Source organism: Quercus suber, unplaced genomic scaffold (genome assembly GCF_002906115.3).
Source record: "Quercus suber isolate HL8 unplaced genomic scaffold, Cork oak 2.0 scaffold_264, whole genome shotgun sequence".
NCBI classification, from domain to species: domain Eukaryota; kingdom Viridiplantae; phylum Streptophyta; class Magnoliopsida; order Fagales; family Fagaceae; genus Quercus; species Quercus suber.
Window position 1 is genome coordinate 911861 of NW_027069720.1, and position 22013 is coordinate 933873.

Sequence of the window (22013 nt, forward strand, 5' to 3'; positions counted from 1 at the left end):
GACAATGTGCATGGCAAATTTCGGAATTTGTGGTATTTCAGATTTCTTAATAACATGGGAAAATCAATCGTTTCATATCAATTATTATGTAGTTCGGTTGGGTTTCATGGCTTTGGGCTATTGTATTTATCAAAAGAGGTTGATATGGTTGGAATAATAATTATATGGTTTTATTTAGTTGTTTTTTTCCATTAGTAGGTAGGAGTAAATCTAAGGCTGCGTTTGAATCAGGTGAAAAGCATTTCCGGAAATGCTTTTCAGTATTTACGGGTGTTTAGTTGCGCACGGAAAACGCATTTTCCGGAAATTAATTTCCGTTGACCAGTGGTCAAGGCTGAAAACGAATTCACCTTCCATTTTCACTTCAAATCTAATTTTCCGGAAAAGAGAAACAGAGCACGAAGAGAGAGAGAGAGAGAGAGAGAGAGAGGAAGGAAGAAACGGAGAGCCCAGATCGAAGAGAGAGAGCCCAGCTCGCCGGCGAACCCATCTTCACGATCGCCACGACCCACCGATCTTCGAACCAGAGCCGGCGACCCACGAACCCAAAGCCCAAATCGTTCGACCCAGACCCAGGCGTTCGACCCAGACGTTCGATCCATCGCCTTCGACCTTCGACCGACGACCCAGACCTTCAACGACCCAGACCTTCGACCCAGATGTCGTCGTCGACCCATCGCCGAGACCCACACCTTCGACGACCCAGACCCATCTCAGTTTGTTTTTTAAACTCGCCGGAATAAATTTTTTGTTGTTGTGTTGTTGTTGTTGCCGAAATAAATTTTTTGTTGTTGTTGTTGATGTGTTGTTGTTGTTGCCGGAATCAATTTGTTGTTGTTGTCGCCGGAATCAATTTTTTGTTGTTGTTGTTGTTGCGTTGTTGTTGTCGCCGGAATCAATTTTTTGTTGTCGTTGTTGTGTGGTTGTTGCCGGAAAATAGCATTTGCCTAAAAGAACCAAACACATGAAAATATTTTCTACAATAATTTTCATAATACAACCAAACACTTAAAAATATTTTCCTTTTTCGGAAAATAGCATTTCCGAAAAATAGGTATTTTCCGGAAAATATTTTACGGGAACCAAACGGACCCTAAGTTCAAATCACATAATAAACGTGTATAAATAAAATAATTTAAACAATTGACCAAAATAAATTTTAGGCAAAAAGTCACTCTACCTATAAACTTTTTTTTTTTTTTTTTGAAAAACAAAAAACAAAAATAGAAGAACTACATTTTTTTTTTCTTTTTCATGTCCACTAAAAGTTTAAAAATAGAAGAACTATAAACTTTCTTTTCTCTCTTTAATTGGTCCTCACAAATGAGTGAATGACAATTGAGATTTACTATAAAAGAAATCAATTATATTGATAAGACCTTAAAGTTATAAATACTAGCTTGTGACCCTATGCATATACATAAATAAACTTAAAGATATACAATAAGATGCATAATATAATTCTTATATATATATATATATATAATTTAAATACTATTGATACTCATTTTTATATTTTGTTAACTCTTTAAAAAAAATTGTAAGAATATTATTAGGTATAAAATGTAAATTGTCCATTTTTTTTTAATTATTGGGAAGCACTTTTTTTTTTTTTTTTTTACAGATCATTTATTATAGACTCTTTGGTTTTTGTACTTAATAACTCACTTGAATGAATATTTATGATGCAGTCCCACATTTGATTCTAAAATTAAAAAATAAAACTCTTTAAGAATAAATAATTTGGGACACATGGCACAAAATTAGAACTCTAATTTTAAATTATAATTTGAGTTTCTTTCATTTTTACCTATTATTATTATTATTATTATAGATGTAAGGTTACAATTTGGGTCCCTATCCCAAAGGATGGGTGAACCTAGGCCCAAAAGGCCCAATACAATGAATTTGTAGAGAGTGAATTAGAAAATTGGGCTTTAATGAGTTGGATAACAAGTATAGTAGATTCAGATCATAATAAAATGAAAATAGATTGGTCTAATCTAAAGAAAATCGTCATCGACACAATTCGAGGAGATCAGTTCTTATATATTTCTCTCAAGTTTGATTATAAATTTAGTTCTTGATTACTACAGTGTTTTTCTCTTAATTTCTTCACTTTTTTCTCTCAAGGTATCTCTTTCATTTTATACTATCTTCCCCTTCCATCTCCACCATCCACGTGCAGATCAAATCGTTGGTGTTGATCTTTATCATATTAGCACCTTCTTGAAGTCTTTAGGTAGTAGTTGTAAGGCTGAAAGCTACTGTTTAGATATAACTTCCTCATTAATGCGGACAGAGAATTAGCTGTAGAGCATTTAATGCGGTGGTAGCAGCTTTCCCTTTAGATATTTCATAGCCTCCCTATATCCTATTCCTTCTTGATACTTATTATCATCAGTGGAATTGTTTGGAATGTTGCTCTTGATGTCAAATTGCATCTTCTGACTTGGGCTTTGCTTAGCCGAGGAAGCATTCATCCTCGGATCACTTCCCTGAAACATAACGCCTAAATCCCTTCCTTTATTTATTAATGCTGACCTCTATCATACGTTTATCCATCCTCGGATTTATGAGATGTCCTCGGACTGGGCCCTCGGTCCAATACATCCTACTGGCCTTAATATCCCTACAATAGATATATAGATTACTGATATGGAAGGGATTTGATGATTGATATTTTTAGAGATTTTGAAATATTGATTTTTTATTTTATTCATAAGATAATTCTATAGTTATAACATGTAACACTAGGAGAGAGAGAGGTATTTGAGCCCTAGACATTTTTGTTAGAAACATGTGGATGTACCTAGTTAGAGCTCCAAAGTTGTTAGCATTTTGCAAAGTGATTTTAACAAGACTATGTATAAGGTTTGTAACCTACACTTATCCAACTATGTATATGTTCTATACATTTGGAATGTTTTGGCAAACTGATGCTTCTATAAGAGGTGTCCATCTTACTGGACAGAAGTTGTTGCTTGAAGATGTGGTGAAACATTATTGGCAATTTGGTATAATTGGTGTTGAAGCAAAGATTCTTGGTGGGTTTTAAACTGTGGATTCAACTTATGGGCAATGCATCAACTACAACTAGGCAGCCAATTTTAAGAGAAGAGGTGAGGTCAGGTGATAGATCATGAGACTGAGCATTTTTCTTTTTGGGCTTCAATGGTGCATTCAGGCTTTTTACCAATTGTTTGGGGCTAATTTGTTCACAGCCCAACAAAGTAGGCCCAAAGAAATGGACTCCATGCATTTGGACTTGAAAATCTCTCAAGGCCCAATCAAAATAACTAGAAAAAAATGGGATTTGATGGTTGGATAGCCCAACCAAAAGTATAATAATTACCATTAATTTCTTAAGTTTTCTTATTCTTCTTTTCTTTTGGTCTTTTATGAAATAATAATGAATTGTTTACTTTTTTTCCTTTTCTTTTCTTTTTCATTTTTACAAGATTGTCACTTATTTTTTTTCTCAAGGATCACTTCAAAACTTATAATGTTAAACAACTAAAAGTAAATATTCAAATTATTTTCATATATACAACTAAAATGATTTCAATTTGAAAAAGGATGTCTTGGGGAAGTGGTATAGTAATGGTATAATTTACAGATTTTAAAAGGAATCCACTGTTTAAAGTTTTAAAGACAAAAGAGCACAAAAATTATTAATATTAAAAGAATTTCTACAAGTTTATAAGGGGCCCAAAGGATCATTGCCCCCATGGATTGTTCTACTTGGTGTTAATAGTTCAATATGGTAATGGTTTTAGGTATTTGTTTTGAATTTCAAGGCTTATGTCGTTGGTTTTGCCACCTCAACACTTTGTATTAAGATTAAGTCTCTTCTCTACTCCTACTATAAAGATAAAATCCTAACTCACCCCATCGAGAGCCATTTTAAAATAAAGAATTAGAAGAGGAAAATTTGTTGTGTGCCAAGTGTGTGTGCGAATAATTGCTTCTATGAATTGACACATGATTGCCCATGACATCAAGAGGTACGCAAATAAAATCTCATTTATTAATTATGATTAATTGTGTTCTAACTACTAGCAAGTTTTGTCAAATCTTCCAGTATTTTGAGGAAGTTGAACAGGTCTAAGATGAAAATGAAAGGTGAAAAAAAAGGGAAAGAAAAAACAATTTGAAGCAATTAAATAGGTTGATAACATGATTCAGAGCGATGCTCTTAATTACATATATAAACAAAGAAGTCCTTATCATATGGATTTCTGGTTGACCAAAACACACACAGACTTGTATGAAAGTGATAGGTGCAAAGGTTATCTCAGAGACTCAGACTCTCTGTTTCAACGGCATGGCTTAATCAAGTACCTGGTAAAGTAATGTGTTCATATAATTATAGCAACTCCAACTTCAACCAATCACATTGTTAATAGGTACATACATGTTAAGAAGTATTCTACGTAACTTTTAAACTGGTTTATCTAACATTATTTATTAAAATAGTTTAATTTAACTGAAAATCTATTACCCAAGATTCAAGGAATTTAAAATTCTACTCCAACTAAAATTCAATATATATCTCATTAATTATTTGGATATTTTAATTTAAGTAACCATTTTATTTAAGTTTCAAAAAAGTTAAAATTACACTCCAACTAAAATTCTATTGCCAAAAATGTCAAGGAATTAAAATTAAATTTAATATTTATATTTTAATATAATAAAACTTTCACAGTTCACACTACATTCTGTCATTGACTGGTTCGATATATATGTATGCATTATAGAGTTAATTTAGAGTTTTAAGTGGCTTACTTATTTTATATATATGATAGTTTTGATAATATTTTTTTCCTTTTACATAAAATTTTTAGTTAATTTGTGAGTATACTACTAGCAGCTATATAAGGTAGTGCACAACATGAACATCTCTTTCTTTTATCTTTTCTTTTTTTGGTTTTGAGAAGAACCCAATATGAACATCTTGATACCTTCTTAAGTAGGCAAGCAACATGAGCATAGAAATAGTTAAAGGCTAATGATTATGGAGAAAAACTCTAAATACTGAAATTGCAGGACAGTAAATAAGATGTTCTAGTGATACCTTCATGAGCAAAAGAGAAAAAAGAAGAAGAAGAAGAAGAAAATGCTACATTGGAGCTTCTGGACGCAGATCAAAAAGTCACCATGTATGAATAAAATAACAACTAAAAAAACCAGTAGTTATCCTCAATGAGCAAAACTGACTAATGACTAATGTTCACCATTATTTAGCAAAATAACATTTTAAAAAAAACAATATATAAGGTCCATTTGGATACCGCTTATATATTTTGTTGAAAATTGAAAATTGAAGACTGAAAACTAAAAACAATAAAAAAGTTACTGTTCATATGTGGGTTACTGTTCATAAGCTTAAATGCAATGTTAATGTCCCGTGAATACTGCAAGAGGCGCTGAAAAGAAAAAAGAAAAAAAAAACACAAACGAAGGAGAAATCATTTCTATCCAAACGTATTCGTAGTGTAAGAAGATAAATTTGGTGAATCTCCTTTCCTATATATTTTAACAGTTGAGTTAGCACAGCAGCCTACAATATAAGTTGAAATCAAACAATGGCATTAAAATCTTCAGAAGAAACTTATCTTAGCCAGCAACTGTCTAATGAGTTGTCCGCATAATCCAAAGTTAAGAGAACTTGAAGGAACTAATAGGGAAAGTTTTAATCCTCTAACCATGCATAATTGGTAAACAAAAAGCACAAATCTCCATAAAACAAGAAAGATAAACAGTAATGCCATGTTAAAGTTGAGTTAATCATTTAGGCAAGTAATGCATTTAAAAGGTTCAGTCTAGCTGTGCTTTCTTTTCTTTTAATTACATGACGATATTCCATTTGAATTGAGTCTAATCACCATGCATGCAATCATCCGCAAACTATGTACATTGCAAAAGACCAAGGGAATTGAACCTGTACATCTCTCTTGCTTATAACAAAGTACAAAAAAGAAGAAAAATACCATAACAAAACTGATCCTAGCACCAAATTAGAACATGCCATTGCCACTTAAAAATGATAAATACAGATAACAGCAGAGAGTTATATAGCGGCACCAAATAACTAAATGTAGTAGAACCACAATGCCAATGAGAGAATGAGCAAGTGCTGTGCAGCTCGAAGCATTTGGAGCGTGAGCTCAGCTTCCCTTATTATTTGGTCTTTTGGAAGGTATTGCCAAATGCCTAAATGTTTACTGCTTTCACTTGTTCGAAAAGTTTATCAAAGTTCTGAGGAGTTAGCTTGTTCAAAATAGCTTTCAACTGCCTTTGCTTTGCCTGTACCTCATCCGTCACTTTACCCACTTCATACTTCTTCTCAGCTTTGTGCATCATCTGTAATGGAGTATGAGGAGAAGGAAGTAAACCCTTCTGTTGAATATTGGCATTACGCAGCCACCTGTCAGCATCAGGGCTGTTTCTAGGCATTCCACCCTGAGAACCCATACTACTACTACTACTACTACCACGAAGTAATAATCGAGATCACCCACTCGGCCTGTCTACGATTCTACCTGGACTAGGGTATGAATCACGTTCAACAAGATGAAAGAGATTCAAATTAGCACTCAGCAATGCCTCTATATGAGATGTAATCTCAAAATCCTCAGGGAGATCAGTGCATTGCTCAGAAAATTTCAAGAGGAAATCTCAGGAATACTTCTTGGCCATACTTCCATCTCCATCATGGTCATAATGACCCAGTCCTCCATGAATTAGCTGTCCATCATCTGAAACTTCTAATTTTCGAGTAGACAAGTCAGCAGCATCTTCCCAATCATCGGGCTCAGCTTTGTTCAGTCCACCCATTTCACTAGCAACAGCATCTACTTGAACCGCATCAACAGGTGCTTGCTTCTCATTCACACAAGTAGAAATGCTCTCAGTATAATCTGTAGACAAAATAGTATCTTTCTTTTCCTTTGGGCCCTTATAAGCATTATAAAGATCAGAGGTTGTCCCAGCAGCATCGGCTTTCAGACAAATTTCTTTTCTCTTCTTCTTTTCTTTTTCTTTTTTGCTTGGTATTTCTTTTCCCTTCTTCTTTGCACTCAGCCTGTCTACGATTCTACCTGGACTAGGGTATGAATCACGTTCAACAAGATGAAAGAGATTCAAATTAGCACTCAGCAATGCCTCTACATGAGATTTAATCTCAAAATCCTCAGGGAGATCAGTGCATTGCTCAGAAAATTTCAGGAGGAAATCTCGGGAATACTTCTTGGCCATACTTCCATCTCCATCATGGTCATAATGATCCAGTCCTCCATGAATTAGCTGTCCATCATCTGAAACTTCTAATTTTGGAGTAGACAAGTCAGCAGCATCTTCCCAATCATCGGGCTCAGCTTTGTTCAGTCCACCCATTTCACTAGCAACAGCATCTACTTTAACCGCATCAGCAGGTGCCTGCTTCTCATTCACACAAGTAGAAATGCTCTCAGTATAATCTGTAGACAAAATAGTATCTTTCTTTTCCTCTGGGCCCTTATAAGCATTATAAAGATCAGAGGTTGTCCCAGCAGCATTAGCTTTAAGAAGAATTTCTTTTCTCTTCTTCTTTGTTGCTTTAGAAGTAACCTTTGCCTTATTCTGATCAAGGATAGGTTTATCCTTAGCACCTGATGCTGGCAAAGGGGCCAATCCACCACCAATGATCTCTGCATCTTCCCCTCCGTGTTTTGGTAGATCTACAGTGACATGCATTGGGGTCCCAGTCTTATTTACAGGTAGGGAATTAAGAGCTGATGGATTCATGTACGCCATGTTTTGGGGATTCTGGCCAACTGGATAATTAAATCTCGGTGCTTGAGAATTGGGTGCTAACTGGCTACTTGTTAAAGGAACAGAACTTTGAGGCGGATAGAACATAGAACCGGCATTGAAAGAATTGGGAATATAAAAGTTAAGAGGATGAGAAGGTGCAAATGATGGAATAGGCTGGGATTGAGGTGGTATATTAGGAAGAGACCTAGGAGCCAATGACCCACCATCTGAATAAGAATCAGCCCATTTGTCAAGCCTCAAGGCCCTCAACTCTTCATGTGTATCTGGATGAGTAATCTTAACAGTAGTTTTACGGGGGCCACCAAATTTTCCTCCCTGCTGCTGGGGGTACGGTGGGGACATGCCCATTCCCATGTTGCCTAATTGAGGGGGCAACTGAGGACCCATTCCCATGTTGCCTAATTGATGAATGATTCCCTGCTGCATAGGATGGGGTTGGAGAAACATGGGCGGTTGCACTTGGGGCGCATTTGCCATTGATAAACCCATGGGCAACTGCATTTGAAGTGGAGCGGCTGTCATACCCTGGGATTGAAGCTGTTGGTTGGGGCCAGCAAATTGCACAGAAACCTGTGGCTGGTGATACTGCATTGGCCACATCCCACCCATAGGAGGAAGTACAGGAGGCTTCTGAGGTTGGCTTGCAGGTGGCGCAGGCGAGACTTGCACATCCTTTTTAACCTTTGGCACCGAATGAGCCTCCCCAGTATTGGTTTGTTCAGCATCAACTGCATCCTTCCTCAGGAACTGCTGCTTGGGTGCAGTAGGAATTGGCAATGGATGGGGAGGTCTAAAGGAATCATGATGTGCCTGCGGATCAAAAAAACACAGAAAGGTTTGTTGTCAAATTACAAGCACTCAATGCCATAAATTTCCAACATTCAAAATTGAGTAATTGAATTATCCCAACACCAACAATTGAAGCACAAAGGAAATGGCAAATAAAAAATATGCCAAGTTTTAATAGTACATTGTATAAAGCTCCAAACTAATTGAAAGAGAACAGGAAGGAAGGTTAGGGGGCTACCATTAAGCATCAGATTTTCAATAGACAAGCAGGTCAAAAGATGAAATAGGAATATGGTAAGTAAAAACCTTATAAGCATTATAAAGATCAGAGGTTGTCCCAGCAGCATCAGCTTTAAGAAGAATTTCTTTTCTCTTCTTCTTTGTTGCTTTAGAAGTAACCTTTGTCTTATTCTGATCAAGGATAGGTTTATCCTTAGCACCTGATGCTGGCAAAGGGGCCAATCCACCAATAATGATCTCTGCATCTTCCCCTTCTTGTTTTGAAGCTGCTTCCTTAAGATCAGAGGTTGTCCCAGCAGCATCAGCTTTCAGAAGAATTTTTTTCTTCTTCTTCTTTGTTGCTTTAGAAGTAACCTTTGCATTATTCTGATCAATGATAGGTTTTGAAGTTGCTTCCTTAAGATCAGGGGCTGGAATAGGAGCAGACTGCTGATCTGATGTACCTGACATTGTACCAATCTCATTACTACCTATGCTGTCACTTCTGCTTGAAGAGGCATCTACAGTAGAGCTCTTCTCACCATGAGAGCTTCCAACATCAGAAGAACCCAAATCAGTGGAGTTCAATATCTCTAAATTATCAGTTGTCCCATCAATTTCTAAAAAAAAAAATCCCAAAACCAAAAAAAAAAAAAAAAAAAAAACAGCAATCAAAACCTCAAGTCACAAATCACCACCATTAACAACAAACAAAAAAGTAAAAACCAAAACTTTGGAAACAAAAAGGGAAACCCTAGAGAGAGATGACCTGCGAGGGTTGGAGGAATTGTAGGAATTGTAGGACGGAGACGGGGCGAGCCCGCCGCCGCCCTTACCGTAAGCGCCTGACGAGCTCCGCCGCTGATTGGAGCTGGAGGATCCCAACAATTTAAACTCAAAAAAGGATCCCCTATCGCTCCAAACTAATTGAAAGAGAACAGGAAGGGAGGTTAGGGGGCTACCATTAAGCATCAGATTTTCTATAGACAAGCAGGTCAAAAGATGAAATAGGAAAAGGGTAAGTAAAAACCTGATCTCGTTTCTGCTCATCCAAATTTGGGGGCGCTGAGCTTGTCCGAGCAGGAACCTACAACCACAAGATAAAAACAATCATTCAAATCTACAAAAATAATATTAAAAAAAAAAAATTACCGAGCACCATGCACTTTAGGGAAAGAAAAAAAAATAACAATGTTGATATAGTAAATGTGAGATCATAACCATACCTGCATCCCATTCATGAAACCAGGACTTATGGACCCAAACTGGAAGGGGTAAGGCTTAGAAGCATCTCCTGGGGCTGATCAATAAACAAATAGCATATCATTAGTTACATTGGGCTAGAACTACTAATCACCATCAAGAGAAACCAACACTGATAGTCTCCCACATTATAACAAAATTCAAAAACTATATCTGATGCATCTAAATAACACATACCCTTTACTGGTGTTTTGGGAGCTGCGGCCGGGTCAGAGCTCATGGCGGAAGATTGAGAAGTTGGAGCCTTCGGAACAGGCCGGGTGCTTCTCTGCACAGCAGCTGCTGGTGCTGGTGCTGGCGGCTCAGCTGGCTTGGCAGCTGCGCTTGTAACCGGCGCATCAGCTGCTCCTATCAACACCCAAATCAAAATTTGCATTTTTTCTCAATTATAACAAAAACCCGTCAACATCCTCCAATCAAAGACACAATTTTTAAACCATACCATGTAATTGGGGGTGTACATGGGAACCATTCTGTACAACAGCTGTAGTAGTCCGTGGCGTAGATGCGGCAGCAGCATTGGTCGTAGCACTAGAGTCCAACGTAGTAGACGAATTCGCCGACGAATTCACACTAACAGTAGGCACATGTGCCCTAGATTGCCCTCCTTTAGCATCATTGCTATTCTTCTTATAACTAAAAAACACACAAAAAAAAAAAAAAAAAAAACCAACAACAATCAAAACCTCAAATCACAAATCACCACCATTAACACAAACAAAAAAAATCAAATTGCAAACCCTAATTACAAACCAAACCAAAAACAAAAAATAAAAATAAAAATAAAAACCAAAACTTTGGAAACAAAAAGGGAAACCCTAGAGAGAGAGAGAGATGACCTGCGAGAGTTGGAGGAATTGTAGGACGGAGAAGGGGCGAGCCCGCCGCCGCCCTTACCGTACGAGCCTGAGGAGCTCCGCTGCTGATTGGAGCTGGAGGATCGCCTATCGGTTTTCCTATACTGCGTCGTTTCAATCTTCTCCGACCTGTTTGATTGATTGTAGGACATATATCCCAATCCGTAAGATTCCCCTCTCCGATCTTTTTTTTTTTTTTTTTTTTTCTGTATACAAAATTTTCTCTGTAACCAAACAAGATCCAACCACAACAATTAACAACAACGAAAACAAACTGTAACGAGCGTAAACAAAAAACAGAAACACAATCGAGAGAGAAAGTTTAGAGTACCTGAGGAGAAAGTTTTGGAGTTAGTAAAGTTAAAATCCTAACTCGCCGCCATTTTAAAATAAAGAATTAGAAGGGAAAACTTGTTGTGTGCCAAGTGTGTGTAAATAATTGCGCAAATAAAATCTTACTTACTTTTGCCACTTCAACGCTTTGTATCAAGATTAGGGCCGTTTGGATGCAGCTGAAAATTGAAAACTGGAAATTAAAAACACTGTAGTAAAATAATTTTTAAATGTGTGAATAGTATCGTGGGACCTATTTTTAATGAAAAAATTGCTAAAAAGTGAAAATTGTGGGTCCGTGAACCGTGCACATATGTACTGTTTATTAACAAGTGCGGCTACTGTTCATTGAACAGTATCCGTACAGTAACCATGAACAGTGCATCACAGTTGAAAAACTCTTTTTATACGGCTGAAAGCAAAAAAAAAATAAAATAAAAAAAAAGGAAAAAACGCAAACACAAATCGTAACGGGCTGCCCAAACGGTCTCTTAGACTCTTCTCTGCTCCTAACGTAAAGATAAAATCCAAACTCGCCCAATCGAGAGCCATTTAAAAAAAATAAAAAAAATAAAGGAAGGGGAAAACTTGTTGTGTGCCAAGTGTGTGTGTGTGCAAATAATTGCTTCATGGATTGACACATTATTGCCCATGACATCAAGAGGTACAAAAATAAAATCCCATTTATTAATTATAATTAATTGTGTTCTAATCACTAGCAAGTTTTGTCAAATCTTCTAGTATTTTGAGGAAGTTGAATAGGTTTACCATCGCGTACTCTTTGTGCGGTGGTCGCCCTACAAGTATAAATATTTGTAGGGTGTGGAGGGGAAGGGCCAAGATTCAAGTCTCTAGGAGAGAGTTTCACACACATATACACTTAAATTATGTTAGAATAGAAATTCTATCTTGTAATAAAATTAAAAAAAGAAAAAAGAAAAAAAAGAAGAAGTTGAACAGGTTTAAGATGAAAATGAAAGGTGAAAAAAAAGGGAAAGAAAAAAAATTTGAAGCAATCAAATAGGTTGATAACATGTTTCAGAGCCATGCTCTAAATTACATATATATACACAAAGAAGTCCTTATCATATGGATTTCTGGTTGACCAAGAACACACACGACTGACTCTCTTGCTATAACAAAGTACAAAAAAGAAGAAAAATACACTAACAAAACTGATCCTAGCACCAAATTAGAACATGCCATTGCACTTAAAAATGATAAATACAGATAACAGCAGAGAGTTATATACACTCAAATGAGAATGTTTCAAAAATCAGTAAGGCTCGGCCTAGTATGACAGTTCAAAAGTAAAATATTTGCAAATGAGACATTATAATTCATATTTCCTGCTGGATTTCTGTTCCAAGACAAGTAGGCTGGGTCCCCAACTATCTGCATAAAAAGCAATAACAATTTCAGACACATCTTACAAATGACCTATGCTTTACAATCAGTTAGCTTTTCAAATTAAGGAAACAATTTAGCAGTAACAACTCTAAATATCCTTAGGCACTTCCAAACTGATCAAGTAGGCACAGATATAAAAACCATTTCATGTTAGTAACCCTGGTTGTAAGTACCTTCAAAAGTTAACAAGCCCAAACCTCCAATATAATCTTTGAAACAATTAAATTGTTAAGACACTCTTTAAGTGTAACTCAATTGCTGCTCAGCCTTAAGAACCTTGTACAATAACCATGAGTATTGATGTTCTATATACTGACCGTATTTACCATTCACAGAACTTGAAGAGACCATACAAAGATAACAGGACAGATTACATCCCTAACCCTCCTAGAAACTCAAAAATTCAGAAATCAGAGGGGAAATAATAATTTGACGACTAGCAACATCATACACACCTTAATTGAAGGGCATCATAAGATTCAACTATTTTCATGGAAGAACCATAGAACCAAACTTTCAACTAAATCTGACTCCTTTGGCTGGTAGATGATCTTCTCAAACATATCTTTGAGCTTGTCATGCCGTATCATCTCATCCAGTACTTTATCATCTGAAACTACAGCCGGACTCTTTTGCTTATCATTTTCCTTGTTGGTAGAAGAAACCACCATCTCAGAAGAAAACACCAACTCAGATAGACGATCTTTCTCAGCCTGTTTGCAATACTTGTCACATTCTGTAGTCCCCCGTGTGATGAGATGGTAAGTATAGACCACTTTCTTTTGGCCAATTCTATATGCCCGGCTTATTGCTTGCCTCTCCACAGACGGATTCCAAACAACATCAAGCAGAACAACCCTTGAAGCACCTACCAAATTGATGCCCTCAGAACATGCCTTTGTCGATGCTAGCAATACTTTTGCTTCGCTGTTTGGATCATTGAATTTATTTATCATGAATTGGCGAGTCTTTTGATCTAGTTTACCATGCATATACAGCAATTCCCTCCCTTCACACCAATTTAAAAGTGAACTAAATTGGTCCATTATCAAACATAATGGATCAATGAATTGGCTGAAAACCAGAATTTTTTCATCAACCGTGTCACACAGTCGAACAAACTCCATTAAAAATCTGGTTTTAATGCCTTCATTAGGATTTAGCCTTTGCCTTTCCAACCAATCCTGGTCAAGGATGGATTCTTCTTTCTTGGTTAAAGACATGCACTGAAACAGAGAAGGGTGGACAGAGGCCAACGCTAACTTGTGTTCAAATTCAAATGTGTTTGAGGTACCTCGAATGCCCTCTAGCAGCCGCTTCTGCAAATCCGGCGGATTTAAAACCACCACACAATCTCTCAGTCCAGGAAGATTCTTTTGAAGAATGCTACCTTTGTGTACATGAACAAACGGTGCCATAAGTGCTTTGAACTGCTTTATTTCCTCATCAGCAAGACTGCCTGTTGAATTGCCGGTGGAATCCAGTACCTCCCCCTTGACTCTTTTTTCTCTCATCAGTCTCCTTTGGCAGAGTTTTTTAAGGTTTGAAGGGATTGTGTCTGCAAATCCTGGCCTTACTAAGCACAATGTATTATACAGCTCGAGGAAATTGTTCTGGAAAGGAGTCCCTGAGAGGATGATCCGCTTTTTGGTTTGAAGTTCACAGAGAACCTTCCAAATGCTACTCCTTTGATTTCTAGGTGTGTGACCTTCATCAAGAACTAACAAGCCTGGCAAGTCAAGCAGAATTTCCTCAAGTCTTCAGTTTCTGTTTCCCTCTTAACCTTACTTCTCTTCTTGGTTCCCTCATCCTTTCTGAATTTTCTCCAGCAAGCTTTTCATACAAACTGTAGCTAACCCCTAGTATGCTCTTATCCTTACACCAGGAGAACAATTTCACCACGCGAATGTCATTCTTGTTTTGGGTTTGGTGCCTACTTCTGTCCAGAAATTTGACAATAACCGCACTCTCCTTTCCTGAGTACTCCAGGCTGTTCAGGTTGTGAAATGGAACTCTAACGTTCCATTTTTTAAACTCTTCCTCCCAAGTGAGAAGTAGGCTGGCCGGAGCAATAATTACTGGCCGGCATTTTGGGAACATTTCCAAATACGTCTGGAGGAAAACAATGGTAAGCCGGGTTTTACCGGTTCCAGGGGCATGTGAAATAATGCAACCACCAACATTATCAGGATCAGAACTCTTCAACTTATCAAGTTCAGTGGTTCCTGCCAAGTTCTTCCATATGAACTCAAAACCTTCCTGTTGGTGTGGATACATGCTACTTTTAATATTGGGGATGATGTCCCCAAATTGTCCCTTTGGTTTGGTTGAATGAGTCCCCAGGATTACTACTCAAATCTTGAAGTTGAACCCCATCAAACATTGAGACATTCTCCCCACTATATGAACTTTTCCTGCCCAATCCTTCTGAAGCAAACTTTGCCTAAGTACAAAACAAAGTAGTTAAGCACAAGAAAACTAGAAGTTGACTTTCTCTAAATGTGCAAATTCATAATTATAGCTAGAGATAGAGAGATAGAATATATAGGCAGGAAACTGTAATAGCTGAATAAATTTAGACAATTCTACTTTGATAAATATGTTTTTTTTTGGATTGAAAGTGACTACAAAAAGTTGTGTCTTTGTTTACTTGGAGTACTTACCATAGGTGGCAACACATATCTAATCTCAAGCTTTACGAAGGAACAAAATCTGCATTTTATTCCAATTTGCTCATCCAGGATTAAGTCATGCTTACAAAGGGTTTCCAAATTTGCTCCATTTTCTACTTCATTCATTTCCTCATCCTCAACCTGCAGATCATCAGAGAGGAGTGATTCTTTTGAAAGCAACCCACCGGAAGTTAAAGGAAATTATGAGTATAGATCATGATGATTTATGTTTAATATATTTTCCTTGATTATCTTCAGGAAAATTTTAAGGAATAAAAAAGAACAATTAAGTGGAAATCACCAAAAGTAAGTTTTGATATATGAATAGGTTCACCCTGTTCCATGTTCAACCGTTTGTCAGACAAATGGAAAATAAAATTGGACTCTTACAACTATGTTGGATGAGATGATGGTGATACTTATGATTCAGATCATGTAGTGTCTTGTGTTGCATAATCTTGAGAAATAAATATTTTCCAAGATTGTATGTAAGTCATTTAGTTAAGCTTTCCATACTGTCAATACACTTTCGTGGTTTAAAATATGGTAACATTTTTCAATTGTTATGGTTGAAGGGTGTTAAACAACAAGAACTCTCAGCTGAATTCTAAAGAGAGCCTTTAAATTCATCTAGGTAAACACAATATGAATGAATTGGAAAGCATACCATGCAAACTGAGTAGCGACTGACAAGCTAAAACTCAGAATCCTCTTTAATGAAGTGAGTAAAACACAACATTGAATTTGAGATTTGAAGTCCGAGAGAACAAATTAAATGTGAATTTCCAACCTTAATAAGCTAGAGAACTAATAATTCACGTATTTTTTTCACTTAGGACACAATGGACCTCAACAATTTGTTTTTGGTCCTGCCAGCTTCTATGAGAAACTTACCATGCAGGAACCAAATTCAAGGGACTTGAGAATGAAATCCATCTCAGCCCATACAATTGATCACTGCTTTGTAATGAGTCACCTTATTTTTATTAAGTGAAGCTACTTGTATTAAAACTAAAAATTAAAGTACCAGCTGTGTACCTATCAGTATCCAATTAAGGGGCACAGAATCAATGAAATCACACAATTTTTTTTAAAGAAATAATCCTCAATAATACGTTTGTTTTGTATGAGAAACCTACCACAGAGGAACCTATTTCAAGGGACTTGAGAGCAAAGTCCATCTCAGCCCACAACATATCCAACTCTTTTTCAGATTCTGATTTCTCCAATGGTTCAGGCTCTTCAACACCAAAAGTAAACTTCAGAGGAAGTGGCTGTGCATCTGCAGCTTTAGGTCTATTAGTAGTATCTTCTTCATTAGTAGTCTCTTCCTCAGAAGACACTAACTGATCTGTAATAGCCTCTCCTTTTTCTGTAATGGAATCAAGAAGAAGTCTGAAAATATTCGTATCTTTAGGCCCACCAGCTCCCTTTCTCTTACAACTAAAGTCCCTACCTTCTGGACCTATTTTATCCCCCTTCCCCTCCTCTTCCTCTTCAGCTTCATCTTGCCATTCCTGTTTCTTGCTCTCCTCCTCAGAGAATTTAGTTGAAGAATGCACAGTCTTTTGTGCCTTCTCCTCCCTGCCAACAATGTATTCATCATTTCTTTTATCATCCTCCACCACCTCCTTAGCAGTCTTAGTTGAACCATATACTTTCTTAAGGCTCTCCCTAGATGCTGCAGTGGCCGTTGAACCATATACTTTCTTAAGGTTCTCCCTAGATGCTGCAGTGGGACGGCCAGTACCAGAAAAATTACTTTTCTCACCAGGAATTTTAATCCTCTTCACTGAAGACCGAGGGACTAACCGCTGCTTCTTCTCACTTTCCTTACCAGAAAAAACAGGCATACCAACCCTTGTAGCTTTCCCTTCCCTACCAGAAAAAAAAGGCACACCAACCCTCTTAGTAACTTTCCTTTCCCAGTACATTTCCTTTGTGGCACCATCGTCTCTAGTTTCACCATTATTTTCACCAACTGAGCTGGTCTCAACCTCCTTTTCCTCTTCCTTCTCCCTGCACCTTTCCTTTGCACCCTCATCCTTCTTTCCGCCCTCTTCGATTGTGCCACCATCATTTCTAGCTTCAGAAATCTTTTCACCACTTGAGCTGGCTTCATAATCTGCCTCAATCTCCTCCTCCTCTTCCTTCTTCCCACAAACTTCATCGGTCAAGCCATCATCTCTAGTTTCAACATTCTTTTCACAAATTGAGCTGGCATCAATCTCGGCCTCAACCTTCTTCTCGCTGCACTCTTCCTTTGTGGCACCATCATCACCAATTTCTTCATTCTTTTCACAAAATGGGCTGGCTTCATTCTCTGCCTCAACCTCCTTTTCCACTTCCTCCATGCACTCGCCCATTGCAGCACCTTCATCTCCAGTTTCTTCATTCTTTTCATACAATGTGCTGGCTTGATTCTCTACCTCGACCTCCTTTTCCCTTTCCTCCACGCACTCGTCCATTGCAGCACCTTTATCTTTTTCCTCCTTCTCTACAATGGGAGCACCCATGTCTTTGTTATCAGTCACAACCTTTGCCTCATTCTCCCTACTAGAAAACTTACGTTTCTTCAAAGGAGGCTCAACCTGATTGCTTTTCTTCTCATCCTCTTTACTAACACTTGCTTCCTTCTCATTCTTACTGTCAGCAACATTTTCTTCAACAAAATCAGATAATTCATCATCATCATCAAAGGACAAACCCCCATCCTCACTAGTTGTGTAATCCGCCCCATTCACCTTATAATCCTCATCTTGACTATCATCATCATCGCTACTACTCGAAGACGAAAAAATATCAGAATCATTTTCAGAACTACTCTCACTGTCACTGACTTCCAACGGACTCTCCCCAACTTTTGAAGGCATTGGAGACACTCCTGAAACATCTTGGCTATTCCCACCATCACTCTCCATCACCTTTTTCCCTCTATCATTCCCCAATGATTCAAACTCCTTTTCTTCACGACTATTACCATTAGCTTCACATTTGGACACTACTGGACTCTTCAAATCAAAGCTTTCAAAACCACTCTCACCAACTTTTGAAGGCATTGGAGACACCCCTGAAACATCTTGGTCATACCCACCATCTTTTTCCAACACATTCTTCCCTTTATCACTCAATGATTCAAACTTCTTTTCAACAGGAGTTACACAACTACTTTCACCAAAAATCCATTTGGACACTATCGGACTCTCCAAACCAAAGCTCCCCAATCCAGCAGGATCTGATTTCCACAGCCTGCTACCAATTCCAGCTCTTCCAACTAACTCAAAGTCAGCTTTCTCATCATCTTTGGTAAGATCAATACTTTCAACGCCTTCTTTCATATCAAATGGTTCCTCATCAACATTGATAACCTTTTCACCACCAAAAGCTGCCGCCGAATCAGGTTCAGACCTTATATCATCTCCTGAATTCTCATAAGCACCTTCTTTCTTCTCAAATGGTACAGCATCAACATTGATAACGTTTTCACTGCCAAAAGCCGCCTCCGCTGAGTCAGGCTCAGACCTTATCTCAACTCCTGAATTCTCAAAAAGACCTTCTTCCATCTCAAATGGTTCCTTATCAACAATGATAAAGTTTTCACCACTAAAACCCGCTGCCAAATAAGGCTCATACCTTATCTCATCACCAGCATTCTCATAAGCACTGTTTTTCATTTCAAATGGTTCCCCATCAACATTGATAACCTTTTCACCTCCAAAAGCCGCTGCCAAATCAGGCTCAGACCTTATCTCATCTCCTGAATTCTCATAAGCACCTTCTTTCATCTCAAATGGTTCAACATCAACATCGATAACGTTTTCACCACCAAAAGCAGCTGCGGCTGAATCAGGCTCAGACCTTATCTCACCTCCTGAATTCTCATATTTACTCTCTTTCATCTCAAATGGTTCCTTATCAACAATGATAAAGTTTGGACCACCAGAAGCCGCTGCCAAATAAGGCTCAGACCTTATCTCACCTCCTGTACTCTCATAAGCACTTTTTTTCATCTCAAATGGTTCCCCATCAACATTGATAACGTTTTCACCACCAAAAACCTCCGCCGAACAAGGCTCAGAACTTATATCATCTCCTGAATTCTCATAACCACCTTCTCTCATCTCAAATGGTTCCTTATCAACATCGATAAAGTTTTCACCACCAAAAGCTGCCGCCGAGCAAGGCTCAGACCTTATCTCAACTCCTGAATTCTCATATGCTGCTTTTTTCATCCCAAATGGCTCCCCATCAACATTGATAACGTTTTCATCACCAAAGGCCGCCGCTGCTGAATCAGGCTCAGACCTTATCTCATCTCCTGAATTCTCATAACCATAAAAGTCATCCTCACTGCTTCTACCATCACTTTCATCTATAACAATAACCTCTACTTTATCATCATCCCCATCCTCCATATCTTTCTCTCAAAAAAACTACCAGGGCCATCTACACTAGACCCAAATCTACCTTTTTTGGCTTTCTCACTCCTCAATTGAGAACCAAACAAAACAGAGTCCCCCTGTTCCTCCCCACTCTCTCCCTCACCAACAAACTGACAATCATCCTCATCATTGGGTTCATAAGTAACTTTTTTCTCTTCCTTCCACTCTTTCTTACCTCTGAATTCGATACTGATCCACACCCAGATGCTCTATCTTCCACATTGGTCCGAGAATCACTCCCTCTTGATGAAGCTCTTCTGGCACTGGAACCACCCTGAGAGATTGTTCTAAAGTACAAGTCTGTCCCAGAACGAGTTCTTCTAGCAATGCAACTGTAGAAATCCATGAAATTTACAACAAGAAAGTGAAAAAAAAAATTCTGGGTCTGACTCAAAGATTGGAACTTTATGTTGTTTATGTAGAACAAAACTGAGAAACGGTTCCAAACCAAAGCAAAGTTCGAAACTTGATGGTTTTGTTTGAAAAAAGACAGAGAGAGAATGAAAAAAGATAGTCTTTGTGGAAATGAAAAAAGTGAGACTTAAAAAAGTGTAAAGGAATTTGGGAAGTGGGTTTGAACACAAACTTGAAGTAGTTATCAACTGAGTAATTGCGAAGAAAAATGTGGGAGAGAGAGAGTCGCTTTCAGTTCTGCAAATGAGGCGCCAAAAGTGGAAATATATAAAATAAAAGCTTTCTTATGTTTTTTTTTTTTTCTTTTTTTGAAAGGTGTTTTTTGATGTTTTCATTTACTATTAAAAGTTAAAAACGTGTAGAGTTTAAACTTTATCCTTCGCATATAGGCCTCCAAACCTAAAAACATCATCAATCTAGCTCTTTTTTTTTTTTTTTTTTTTTTTTTAAATTTTATTATTATTATTATTATTATAATAAAGACTTACAATACTTAAACCTTCAAAATGGCCTAACTCTTGAAGGTTTAAGCAAGGCTTTTTAAACTCACACGAACAACTGAAATTAAACAATAAAGCTTGTAATATATAATAACTTTGAAAATTGAAAATGGTGAAACTTTTTTATTTTTTATATGCACAATTGTTTAAATTTTTTTACAAATTTATTTAAGAGTAATTTAGAAAATTTCTAACTTAAAAAATATATATATATATATATAACTTCTAACTTAAAAAATATATATAACATTTAATGATGTTCTCCAAAATAGTTGAATTTTTTAAGCTGGCCAAACAATTTGGAACAATGAAAGTAATTAATAATGAAAGGGTAGCTACTTCTGATAAAGTGAAAATAACCACTTCTATAAGCTGAAAGTAGCCACTTAACAGCACAAGTACAAATTTAGGACCCAACTTTTATTATATAATAAGTATATGATTTGGTTAGAAAATGTCAAAACTTAATTTCATCAAAATTTGTTTATAAACTATGCATAATATATGAGAGATTAACAATTTCAAAAAAGTAAAAAATCTGTCATTTAATCGACAAAATTGAAATCTTTATTTCCCAAAATTGTAGTTTCATTTATGGTTTAATCTTTGTTTTAATTACTTTAAAATTTGCAATCTTTAATTTATGAGTTGTTTTCTTCATGCATCTCTATTTTATCAATTTTTAGAGACAATTATTTTTTTTAAAATCACATTTTCATTTAATGTTTAAAAATCTCGCACTATTTTGAATTAACAGTGTTAATAATTTGTTCTCACTTCTCAACTTAGGTTCAAATTAACTTATGTGAACATTTATTATCTTTTTTTTAGTTCAATATAATTTTAGACTAAAAGAAAATAAAAAAGTTCTAACAAAAACAAATGCAAAGTGCATGAGTCCTGCACTCTGTCTAGACAGTGTGGTACGGTGGTACCCCAAAAGAGGGAGGGGATCATTAAAAAGATCTTCTATGCCTCTGGCGAGTTCATTTTCAAAGTCAAAATTGAATATCTAAGACCACAAAAGTTTTCACAATTTTTTGTCATAATTGTAATGTGTCAGAATATGATTGATGAATAAAAAATTGTAAGTTCATATAAAAGTAATTGTTAACCACTCATAATCTGCCACGTTAAAGTTGTGACAAAAAAAATGTGAAATAAATTTAAAACCACGTTCTTTACTAATTGATCTCTCTTCGATGCTTGATGGTTACACCATCTTACGAGCCTGAATTTGTGATCTAGAACTAGTTAATCAAATAAGTTGTCTTGAAATTTGAATATATATAT

General features: G+C 36.8%; 2 protein-coding genes across 2 annotated transcripts; both read right to left on the reverse strand.

Moving 5' to 3' along the window:
• Positions 1–5905: 5905 nt before the first annotated feature.
• LOC112002926 (eukaryotic translation initiation factor 4G) lies at positions 5906–11390 on the reverse strand. The gene is made up of 9 exons (XM_065781354.1): positions 11281–11390; positions 10932–11173; positions 10535–10728; positions 10270–10440; positions 10056–10129; positions 9860–9916; positions 9599–9752; positions 8917–9449; positions 5906–8631 (listed from the first exon to the last, which is right to left on the reverse strand). Exons 2-9 carry the CDS (start codon positions 11099–11101, stop codon positions 6685–6687), a joined length of 3300 nt encoding a protein of 1099 aa, XP_065637426.1. The 5' UTR covers positions 11102–11173; positions 11281–11390; the 3' UTR covers positions 5906–6684.
• Positions 11391–12464: 1074 nt separating this feature from the next.
• On the reverse strand, positions 12465–18703 carry LOC112002935 (SNF2 domain-containing protein CLASSY 4). The gene is given in 7 exon segments (XM_024035097.2): positions 12465–12677; positions 13148–14445; positions 14448–14502; positions 14505–14996; positions 14998–15135; positions 15356–15505; positions 16504–18703. Coding segments are annotated over 6 exon segments (4308 nt in total). The 5' UTR covers position 18703; the 3' UTR covers positions 12465–12677; positions 13148–13171.
• Positions 18704–22013: the final 3310 nt, after the last annotated feature.

Excerpts from the sequence above, each read along its gene's own strand:
- LOC112002926 (XM_065781354.1), bottom strand. The coding sequence starts at position 11,101 with ATGTCCTACAATCAATCAAACAGGTCGGAGAAGATTGAAACGACGCAG. Across the intron at positions 9,753-9,859 it reads ATGAGCAGAAACGAGATCAG|TTTGGAGCGATAGGGGATCC; the intron begins GTTTTTACTTAC and ends TCTTTCAATTAG. Across the intron at positions 9,450-9,598 it reads AATTCCTCCAACCCTCGCAG|AAATTGATGGGACAACTGAT; the intron begins GTCATCTCTCTC and ends TTTTTTTTTTAG.